Source organism: Sphaeramia orbicularis, chromosome 21 (assembly GCF_902148855.1).
Source record: "Sphaeramia orbicularis chromosome 21, fSphaOr1.1, whole genome shotgun sequence".
Lineage (NCBI taxonomy): Eukaryota > Metazoa > Chordata > Actinopteri > Kurtiformes > Apogonidae > Sphaeramia > Sphaeramia orbicularis.
Window position 1 is genome coordinate 23,668,262 of NC_043977.1, and position 12,007 is coordinate 23,680,268.

Below are 12,007 nucleotides of genomic sequence, written 5' to 3' on the forward strand. Positions count from 1 at the left end.
GAGTTTTCCAAATGTTATGGTTTGATCATGTCGGGCCTTTAGCTGATTTTCTTTAAGAAATCTGTAGATCTTTACATTTTATTGCTGGAGGAATAAAAAAATATAGTACACAAAACTAAGAGAACAGACATTTTTTTTTACATAATTGTCTTACAATTTACAACCTTGTAATCGACTCATGATTCAGAATAATCGTAGACTGATCAATCAATAATGACGGTGAACATCGATGCTGTTGTGTTCCTATGTAAAGGTCCAGTGTGTGGGATGTAGCGACATCTAATGGTGAAGATGCAGAATGAAAACAAATCAAGATCCCGAGCATCACCCTCCTCTTTCAAACAGGTGGAAGGACCTACAATTCCCACTAAAAACACACAACAAAAGAGCTGCAAAGGTTCAGGAGCTGTTCTGTGGGTAGAAAACGCTACTGCTGATGTAACAGAAACACATCGATTCTTATTTTCAGATGAACTTACACAAATAGATGCCATTAAATCCTACACACGACCTAGAAATCTAACTGTTGAGTTTGTCTTGTCACGTTGAAGTCAATACCTTGAGTTACTCTAGATCTGCTTCATGAATGATTATAAAAATATAGCTTGACCTCTAAGGGCACAGGTGTCAAACATATGGCCCGTGGCCCAAAACCGGCCCACCAAAGGGTCCAATCTGGCCTGTGGGACGAATTTGTGAAATGTAAAAATTGTACTGAAGATATAATAATTTTAGTTCAGGTTCCACATACAGACCAATTCAATCTCAAATGGCTCAGATCAGCAACATACCAAATTAATAACCTATAAATAACGACAACTCCAAATTGTTTTCTTTGTTTTAGAGTCCAAAAGTAAAATTTTTACATTTACAAACAATCCCTTCACAAAAAATGGGAATAACCTGAACAAATATGAACCAAGGTTATAATAGTTTAGGATTTTTCATTACAGTTTAGTTTTATTTAATTTTGACTTTTTTTCTCTAATTCAGTTAGTTTTAATTTGTTTTTAGAGCAGGTTTGCTGGTTTTTATTAGTTTTATTTTTTCTCTAAATGCTTAGTTTTAGTTTAGTTTTAGTATTAATTTAAGTTTTGTCGTATATTTTATCTTTTTTGCTGTCATATTCAAATAAATCCCAGACAGGACTCTGCTGCTTTCTCCCAACTTTAGTCTCCATGTTTCCAGGTAGAGTTAGGATGAGAAGACGACTCTAAACGACAAGTGCTGAGAAGTGACGGACCATGAAATACCGTATGGCGCCACTAGCTAAAATTTCTAGAGCGAAATAAATCGCTTTCGTATCAATCCGACGTTGACAAAGGCAAAAACGAAGCAAGTTTTATCCATAATTTTTATGTTTTAGTTAGTTTTGTAAGCACACAACCCAGTTTCAGTTAGTTATCATTTTTTTCTTTTAATTATAGTTTTTATTTATTTCAGTTAACGAAAATGTTTTTACTCTTCCAGTTTTTATCATTTCATTAGTTTTCGTTAACAATAATAACCATGATATGAACAACCTGAAATGTCTTAAGAAAAGTACGTGCAATTTTACCAGTATTCTGCCTCTTACTAAATGTTTTGTGTATTTGTAGATCTACTGTGATCTGAAAGTTATAGTGCACATGTGTAAATGAGAAGCTGAGGCATAATATTGTTAAAATTGCACGGATTTTTCTTACGAAATTTTAGTTTGTTCATGTTATTAAAAATTTTTTTAATGATAGTTTGTAGATGTAAACATTTTCATAATATAATCTTACATTTTTCACTCTAAAACACAGAAGTTAGAGATAAAAAATTTGGAATTTACATTATTTCTATGTTATTATTTTACTGGTTTGATCCACTTTACATCTCATGGGGTTGAATGTGGACCCTGAACTAAAATGAGTTTGACACCCCTGCCTTAGAGCCTCACTGCTGCTTGGCTTTAGCTGACGGACTTGATACTGCAGGTGAAATCGCTAACAGTCGCTGGTAGTGATGATTTTATTTTACTTCGTGGATGCCATGATCTTGATGTACTGGAGGGCGCTGTGGGCTGCGTCATTGTGTGCGTTGCTGCAGGAGATGCCAGTACCATGGCACACGGTGACGGGGGAAGTGGACAGCTCTGCCAGACACTGGTACTGCCCGTTCACAGTCAGCTCATCTGCTAGAGACATATAAATCATGACGTCACGGTAAAAAAAAAAAAAAAAAAAAAAAAAGACGATAAACAGTGACTGTTTCTAATGTCTTACCGATATCAAAGTACGTGACTTCAAAGCCTTGCTCGTTGGACAGCTCCAGCATCATCTGGATGTAGTCTGTGTTAGGGATGCTCAGCGGGTTTCTTCTCAGCAAAGAGATTTTCTCACCTGATGAGTTCCTCAAGTTCTCAAATCTGACGCTCGGTTTAGGCGTCTGGAAAGTTCAAACAAGGCATAACAAATCTCACAAAAATAACAAAGACAGAAACATTACAGCTTCCTCATTCTGTTAAAAAAAAAAAAAGTGAAAAATAATTGACATACCCATGTGATTTCAGAACAGCCTGACAGACTCTGAAGCTTTTCCACCATTTTCTCTGCAGCTGCTTTTTTTGCAGCTTTCTTCGAATTTCCGACCGCTAAAAAAAAAAAAAAAAAAAAAAAAAAATACACCAAAGAAATGTCTGTAAGTTCTCATTAGTCCAGGTCATCATTCATTATTAGTTGTTTTTGAAGTTTAACTGTTGAACTTAAGATGAACTTTGAAAACAACTGAGCACATCCAAAGGAAATGAAGAAGGATGGACTGTGATTTGTGGATGACTTTGCCTCAGCTTTAAGGCCTCATTACCGTTCTCAGACAGAGACTCCAATCGACAAGTAACTGTGAATTCTCTCTTGTGAGGAGGACCGGCCTCCATCAGCACTGTGTATTCAGGAAGACGCCATCCTCTCTGCAGCGCCAGCTCCTATAAGGACAGAGAAACCAAAAGAGGATAAGAAATCAATCGATCAATCAATCAATCAATCAGTCTATCTATCTATCTATCTATCTATCTATCTATCTATCTATCTATCTATCTATCTATCTATCTATCTATCTATCTATCTATCTATCTATCTATCTATCTATCTATCTATCTATCTATCTATCTATCTATCTATCTATCTATCTCCCACCCCTCCTACACACACTCATTGCACTAAGGAGCTCCATTAGTGACAGGATGATACACCCAAAATGTGTGAAGGAGAGGTATTGCAGGTCTTTCCTTCCTGCAGCTGTCAGGCTCCACAACAGAAACTGCTCCAAATATTTCTGTGCAATAAACCGTGCAGTAAACCGTATCCTTAATCCAACCTGTAGGATGATCAGCATGTGCACAGCTGTAAATTGTATATATAGGGTCTTTCCATCCCAAATCAACCAGATTTCAGAAAGTGCCCCACATGACCCACTCAGAAAATTCTGAAAAACAATCACACTTGTTCACCTACCAGATAAACGAACACATCCAAAATTTTAATGTCATATCTGTAATAGTTTAGGAGATACAGCCCTTTGAAAATTTATGTTTGGTTTTTTTTTAATTTTGCAAATTTGCTTTTCGGCCAACTTTGAGGAGCTATATCTCCTTAGGTATTCAAGCCACACTGCTGAAACTTACTATCTAGTGTGAAATCCCCTTGAAAAGACCATATTTTGCATCAAAATAATTGTAGGTGCCTTCATGTTTGGTCCATGAGGCCTTGAAATCAGGCGAAAAGGCTAATTCTTCAAAATGTCCTCTCTCTTCAGGCTTGCACTGAGCCATAATGGATGAATGTAGAGACCTAATTTTTTTTGCATGGATCCTTATGGTCAAGATGCAACAATATACTGCAAAAAGACTACATTTCAAAGAAAAGTGTTGCTGTGAGGCAATGAATAAAATGGGTCAATTTCAATTTTTCACAAAAACACTCTTTATTTGAGCACCCAAATTACCATGTGGCCAGTTAATGAAAATTTGGAAATTTTTTACCATGTCTTCATATATGTTTCAAGATGTGCACAAAATTTTAGCTTTGGGATAGAACTGGTTCTATTTTTAATATTTTTTTTTACTGCATGACTATATTTCCTTCAAATATGAAGTATAAGTATACAAATGTAGGTGTAAATGGCATTTTTAACAGTATAATGGCATTGATTATTGCACAAGTTATGATAATACTTGAGATATTTGAACTAGGGTATGATGGTTCAGATAGAATTATTATAGATTTCCCAGAACTGGCTCAGGTTGATGCCTGTAGTAGAGACTTCTCGGAAATTGGATGGAGCTGGTCAGTTGACCCAATTTCACCAGGGTCAATGACATAAATGTAGCTAAGAATTTTTTCAGAATTTTCTGAGGGGGTCATGTGGGGACTATTGGTTGAACTGCCATGGAATGACCCTATAACTTTTTTGAATTGTCTTTATTTTTGATTTTTCACTTCTTTTGCTCTTGTGTGCTTTTGTACTTTGCTGCTGTAAGCCTGGAAATTCCCCTTGTGGGACTAATAAAGGCATATCATATCTTATCTTATCTTATCTTATCTATCTATGATAAGCTCCACCATAATGTAAATGACAGCAGTAAATCTGTAAGTAAATATTAAAGGAAAGTCTTGGACATAAAGTATACACATCTACACACCTGCTTTAAGTCATGTATACTAAGATTTTCATATACATAATATAAAAAAACCACACACAAATAGCAGAATTATGATGACACACCTGCAGCGTCCCCACTGAGTTCGGATGGCTGTTTGTTTCTGCTGCGACACCGTTAGCCTCCATCTTCACAGGAACATTCCTGTTGGGAATTACATCAAAGTAGTTACCACAGCTGCAACACATTAACATTCACTACAGGAGTTTAACCTGTATATGTGGCAGAGACAGAGAGCAGCACATGACAAAAATCTAATGGCTCAGTGTGAGCTATGAATTATTTTCTTCAACATTTAATTTGTTATACTTTTATCTATTTAACCTCTCAATAAACCTTGAACAGAAGATTAGAAAACAGAAAATCACTATGGTAAAAAGGCTTGTTTTGTCCAAATAATAATATAAAAGCAGGATACACTCATTTAACCAAAGAGTTTCTAATGACCTGCTAATGTTAGGGTTACATAATCAAACTGGTTTACTTTAGACCAGGGCTGTCACAGTTACTTTAGTTCAGGGACCACATTCAGCCCAATATGATCTCACGTGGGCCAGACCAGTAAAATAATACCATAATAACCTACAAATAAGGACAACTTCCATTTTTTCCTCTTTGTTTTAGTACAAAATTACAGAATAAAAATGTTTACAAACCATCCTTGCACAAAAAATGTGAATAGCCCAAACTTCCATGAACAACCTGGAATTTATTAAGAAAAATAAGTGCAATTTTAACAATATTGTGCCTCAGCTTACCATTAACACATCAGCTATGCATTACAACTTGCAGATCGTAGTGGTTCTACAAAGGCACAAAAAATTCAGTAACAGACATCTGGAACTGAAAAATATATCCAATCGACTTTATTTATATAGCACATTTAAACAACAAGAATGTTTCCAAAGAGCTGCACATAGAATCGTAAAAACAGTAAAACAAATAAAAGAAAATACACTAGAAAAAAATAAATAAGTACATGAAACTACAACAATGCCATAAAATATAGCATTTAACTTTATGATCAATACAACTCACTGACATCCTTGACTGTCAGTGTCTTCTGTGTAACTTTTGCACTTTGCAAATTCATCCTGTGGGCTGGACAGAACCCTTTGGAGGGCAAGTTTGGGCCCATGGGCCATATGTTTGCTACTTTAATGTCAACACCACAGTGTTTTAACCTCCTGAACATAAGACTTATGCAAATGCTGTGGACCCTGTTTTATCTCAGGAACTTCAGGACTGTGATGTAATAAAGACAGACAAAAACAGACTTAGAACAATGACACACACTCACAAATTTACCTAAATGAACATTATTCGTCAGAATTTTGACCCTATAGCTGACCCAAGACATTGCTCTTGACTACCAGCTGTTTATTTAAGGGTAGTATTATTGTCTCTAATAGCAGATTTTATGTTGTTAAATTCCGCTTTAATCAGGATACAGCTGATTACATTCATGTGAGATGGTATTCGAGCATCCTTCTACTTTCTTTCTGAAACTTTGCTAGAATACTAGTGTGGACAAAGATTGTTTTCATTTCAAAATGCCATCTAAAATTGAAATATTACTGTCGATGTAATCTAAATCCTCTTCTTGGCCTCATTGTTCTTCTGTTAAGATGCCTATTCCAAAGCAGAACTTCCATGAAAAGAACAGTTACAGTGCATTTTATGTCCATCAGCTAAAGTTTCAGCTCTACTCACGCTGCGCCAGTGTCAATTTGCAGGATATTTAGTGCGGCCTCAGCAGCCTGGTGTTTCGCTGCCTTTTTACTGGGGCCTTGACCTGGAATGAAATTCAATCAGACACACACACACATTACAGGAGTAAAACCAAAAGAAATAACCCACAATCACACCGTCTTCCACCTGCAATCAGAAAAAAATATGCCTGGAGCCACCATTTACCCTATTTTCAATTCTGAAGATCATTGAAAAGGACATTACTGATGAAAAAGAAAGAATATCTGCCTGAAGATAGTGTCTTTTCTGCAGAATAATGGTGTTTGAAAAATGTCACATGGCTGAGAGACTGAATTTTATCTAATCACTTCAACACTGACAGCTTTCCAAATGATTCTCACCCTCTTCTTTGCAGCTGTACTGTTCTATGCCTAAAGTTAGATCCTTGATTAAAAGAAACAAACCCACAAAGAGGTAATATTTATTTAACAGTATACTATAACAGACACAACTACCAACAAGGCAGGAGTGACAAAAAGACAACAAAGGCTGGTGTATTCTTTTCAATGAGCAGAGTTCTTTCAGTTCCTAAAAAGCTACCATACCTGTGCAGTTCACGTCCCCCATTGTGACGCTGAAGACAAAGCTGGGCTGGTGAGCCTCTCCTTCAGCCTTGTCCATGACGTACACAGGAAGGTTGCCGGTTTTGATGCCATATTCATGCAGGATTTGTATAGGTGTTTTCCCTGGGCTCGTCTTCTGCATTTCTTGTGCATTTAACCTGTTTGTAATTAAGAAACACGCACACACTGTTATCTATGACTACAAAAGCGGCAGTGCTACTATTAGGGTAGTTTATAGACAAGAAATAAAGGCTTCAAATAGTACAATCGAAACACAACGGGAAATTAATGCAGCATTTTAAAGTATTTTATAACCCTGGGAGTTTAGGCCAAAAATGGAATTTTAGCCACGTATGGAAAGACTTATTTTTTTAAGGTATTAGGGCCATAGCCTGGCAATAACCTTAATTTATACATATTGTTAATAAATCTGAAGACACCACGTAGATTTTTTAAAGCTCTTAGAACTAAATTATTGCTTGCCTAAACGGCATTGCAGAAAGAGCCACTAATCACCTTAGACATTTTAATGTCTGTTTTTTATTTCAACACACACTCAGTAGATAGAAAAAAAACTGCACTGTAATCCAATCTAATAATGGACTCACATGTGCAATAAATATGGAAACGACAGAATTTGCTAAATGCATGAGACACCTGTAGGTTAATGGAGATAAGACATAATTTGTGCAAAAATGATGAGTCTTGTCAGAGGTTGTATTTATTGTTAGTTAAATCTAGAATTATCTAATTAATGCAACTAAGTATTTATTTTTTGAACAAAATACCTGGATTCAGTTTGTTGTAATATATTGATATGCACTATTTTCCCTGGATTTTCAGAGGGCTTAGGTGTTGGATATGGATCACTAAGTTTACTCCAGTTGTTTTCAAAGTATGTTTTTTTCTTTTCTTTTTTTAAGTATTTTATACAACTACTATACATTGAATCTCTTGCAAATCCTCATAATTTTGATTTGACAGACAACACATACAGGCATTGTTACACTTAAAAAGAAAATAACTAATGCAACGTATACAGGACTTATGGCTGTAAGAGATCATTTTCAAACCTTGTCTTTAGTTAGGATTTTAACAAACAACACTAAAACCAACAAAAACTCTAAAAGTGACAAAACAACTTTAACTCAACACAAAGACTACACACTTCACAGAAAATTTATAATTAAAGCCATATTTAACCTAGATCAAGAGACATGAATGTAAAGAAAACAAAAAACTGAATTAACTGAACAGGAGATTAATGACAAAATATGATTCAGTGTTCATGTCTGTGTTTGAGCAAGAGTTTTGCCGTAGTGTTAAAAATTTTAAATGAGTTGTTCTCTGAAAGTTTTTAATGTTTCTATTTCTTTTTTTTTTTTTGCTCTTTTGCAGGTTTGTCTCTATTAACACCTCTCCCTGTGGTGGCTCCTTTACCGTTAACTGTATTTTAAAATAGTTTGACTGAATATTTCTTGTACAAGGCCACTCACACACTTCTCTTTTGCAAATGGGAAATTTATACATTTTTCAAAACATAACAGATTGAACTTCTTCTGAATTGCATAATAGTGCCATCCAATATTTTTAGGTGTGTTACTGTGATTGTTATCAGACATGTACATACAGCCTCAGGTTTTAAGACAGAAAACTGTGTCTGAGACATGTTTTGTCTTGAGTTCACACAGAGAGAGAGAGAGAGAGAGAGAGAGAGAGACATTTAGTGTTCTCATGCAGCCCCAGGAGTAACATTTATGTAGACCAGCCTGGGGCCACCTCTGATCATAGGACTGGATTCATCCTGTCACTGATCCACAAAAAAACCATCACTCTCTGCTGTATGTGGGCCATCACTGAACCAGACCTTATTATACATATGTGTGATCATAAACTATATATGTGGGCATGATACTAATATTTAACATATCCAATGACCAGTGTTATAAATATACTTCCTTGGATGGGTGATCATATGCTGGTCGGCTAAAATTTACTTAGGGGGTCAAATGAGTGGCCATTTTTGTCAAAAAAAAAAAAAAAAGTTGTAAGAAATGCATGGAACTGTGTTGAAATAATGCTACTACATTTGTGGACAGACTACTGATATTATTTGACAGTGGAAGCTGTATTTTCAGAAATATTGGATTTTGAACAGCACGTGTATGTGAAAACTTTTGCTGGTGGACGGACGTGACATTACCCATGATGATCTGGTCAGTACCAGTACTTTATTAGTAATAAACTTATATACTTACTATTGCTAATTCTCCTCTTATTCATAAGTGTTAGTATTGTGGATCTAAAACAATAACAGCTTAACAAAAACACAAAATGTGGCAGTGGACAGATGTGACATGGTTGTTACGGATCCGATCATACTGATGCTCGGCAGCCATGTCACCGTTTCCACAAATGATCCCTGTGCAAAAACTAGTAACATAATTTTTTATTGTATAGTTTATCATCATGCTAAAGAGTAAATAACAATATATAATTGTTATTTCTTTATAAAAATGCTTATTATTAGAAAACTGTTGATTTAAAAAGTGACGTGTGACATTCTTAATGTATGTATTGGTGTAACATAAGCAGGATGGATCAGCACCATACTCCATATTGCAACCTGTAAAAATAAAATATGTGATATGTAGGAGAGAATCTTGTAAGAAAAATTGGGGAATCTAAAAGAATAGAATATTGGGTTTTCAGGTAAATTCAGTTAAAATATAACTTGGCCATTTGTGACATGAAAATATAGCATTAATTGTGATGAAATTGGACATTTTTGACCTGAAAACATAGTTCATATGACCATCAACATGTTGTAACAGAACTGAAATCCTGTAAATGTGCATAACTTGCATTTACCAACACAAAGTTCCTTTAGGGGATTCACTTATATTGACTTCTTATGCACAAAGACATAAATAAGACCTCTAAGCAAATTTTAGCCGATATGTGTGATCATAAACTATATATGTGGGCAAGATACTAATATTTAACATATTAAACGACCAGTGTTATAAACATACTTCCTTGGATGGGTGATCATATGCTGGTACTAATAGCTGACAGTTAGTGGCTAATATAAGTAGCTAATACTGATGCTAAAGCAACAGCATGAACACTAGATGAATCTTAGACCTCACAGAGAAAACAAACAAACCCAAACCTGTGCATGAAGAAAGCAGCTACTTTTATTTAGACTCTTCAGTGTCTCAACAGTTGTCAACAGCTAATTAGGTTAACCGATTAAAATGATATTTTCACTGATGCTACTATACATACACTTTTATGCTTTAAATATTTACTAATACTAATTTCAGATGGAGGGAAAAACCAAAGTAATGCTATGCTAAACAACATTTTCCTTTCTGGTTTCACTTCTCTACAACACGTTTTCACATATTTAACGTCGCTATTAATTTTCGCTGCATTTATTTCGGAGTCGTAACCAAACTTAATGTAATCTATGGCATTTTTTCCACACACCACAGATCTTCTGAGACTCAGTTTTCTATTTTGGTGTTTAAAATAGTTCTTGATAACCACAGTGAAAGTTGTAATAAAAAACTAACCTCGTGTCGGGGGAGAGTTTCACTGCTGTGGACTGAAATCCCTCCTGAGACATGTTTAGTGTTTGTACGCGTTGCTGGTAAAATAAGAATATTAGGAGTTGTTTATCGAAGCACTTATATCTCTATAAATTATAATAATAGTTGGCCTACTGTGGACGAATGCTAACGTCTATTCATTGTCGCCCGGCGGGGGAAATCAGTGAATTTAATTCTATCAACATCCGGGTCAGAGGGGGTCAAGTCCAACCAGACTGAAGGAAAGTGTGGTGCTCCATCTAGTGGTGAATCATATAATAACATGGTTAACTACGGGGAGCGATTCATGACGTACTGAATATAAGTGGATGAAACTGATGTTGTTCTGCATTGCATTTGTATATATAAGTTATTTATTACAAAAAATGTTCAATATAACTGTGTAAGAGCAAAACAGGAAAGACAAAAACTAAGGATCAGGCTCTCAGGGTGTGTGACCCTATGTTGTCATTGGCTTGCGTTCTGTGACGCTTCACTCTGATTGGCTGACGTTCTGTGACGCTGCGCTCTCATTGGCTGACTTCTGTGATGCTACATTCTCATTGGCTGACATTCTGTGACACTCTGCTCTCATTGGCTGGCGTTCCATGATGCTCCGCTCTCATTGGGTGGCGTTCCGTGACGCTGCACTCTCATTGGCTGGCGTTCCATGACGCTGCGCTCTCATTGGCTGGAGTTCTGTGACACTGAGCTCTCATTGGCTGACGTTCTGTGATGCTCCATTCTGATTGGCTGGCGTTCTGTGATGCTGTGCTCTCATTGGCTGACGTTCTGTGACGCTCCGCTCTCATTGGCTGGCGTTCTGTGACGCTGAGCTCTCATTGGCTGACGTTCTGTGACGCTGCGCTCTCATTTGCTGACGTTCTGTGACGCTGCGCTCTGATTGGCTGATGTTCTGTGACGCTCCGCTCTGATTGGCTGGCGTTCTGTGACGCTGCGCTCTCATTGGCTGACATTCTGTGACCCTGCGCTCTCATTGGCTGATGTTCTGTGACGTTCTGCTCTCATTGGCTGCTCAAAACAAATAAATGAATGAATGAAAAAAGCCTGTTTTGTTTAAAATCATGGCTTCCTGGTGCTTTTAAGGCTAAAACCTCAGAAAAGACTGTTCTAGATAATTTGCAAATGCCCATGTTTCTGTGACTTTAATAAAAGAAGACTCAAATCATTGCAACTTTCACAATTTTTTGGAAAAGCTGCCACAAAACCAGGCATTTTAGGCTGCAACAGTCAAAAAAAAATCCCGCGAAATCCTGGAGGGACTGGTTTCTGATGAGACGCAACATTCAGAGATATATACTGCATGAATTTTGTGGTGTTATTGTATTGGTTATTATCTTAAAACTCACCTGTTCTCCTTTGCTTTTTAACAATGCAATGTTGACTTGTTTTAT

General features: G+C 36.3%; 1 protein-coding gene across 2 annotated transcripts; it reads right to left on the minus strand.

Moving 5' to 3' along the window:
- Positions 1-1,797: 1,797 nt before the first annotated feature.
- On the minus strand, positions 1,798-10,771 carry prkra (protein kinase, interferon-inducible double stranded RNA dependent activator). Of its 2 annotated transcripts, none has more exons than XM_030125618.1 (8): positions 10,578-10,771; positions 6,979-7,154; positions 6,395-6,476; positions 4,747-4,825; positions 2,830-2,947; positions 2,523-2,617; positions 2,250-2,412; positions 1,798-2,158 (listed from the first exon to the last, which is right to left on the minus strand). In XM_030125618.1, exons 1-8 carry the CDS (start codon positions 10,628-10,630, stop codon positions 2,001-2,003), a joined length of 924 nt encoding a protein of 307 aa, XP_029981478.1. In that variant the 5' UTR covers positions 10,631-10,771; the 3' UTR covers positions 1,798-2,000. The 2 variants fall into 2 exon arrangements, with proteins under 2 accessions (XP_029981478.1, XP_029981477.1); XM_030125617.1 differs by having other exon boundaries at positions 1,798-2,161.
- Between the last annotated feature and the right edge of the window lie 1,236 nt (positions 10,772-12,007).

Bases quoted from the DNA above. Each gene is read 5' to 3' on its own strand.
- prkra (XM_030125617.1), bottom strand. From the start codon at position 10,630: ATGTCTCAGGAGGGATTTCAGTCCACAGCAGTGAAACTCTCCCCCGAC. The intron at 2,948-4,746 runs GTGTGTCATCAT...CTGTCCTTATAG, and splicing joins ACTCAGTGGGGACGCTGCAG to GAGCTGGCGCTGCAGAGAGG. The intron at 2,618-2,829 runs GTAATGAGGCCT...TTTTTTTTTTAG, and splicing joins GGAGTCTCTGTCTGAGAACG to CGGTCGGAAATTCGAAGAAA.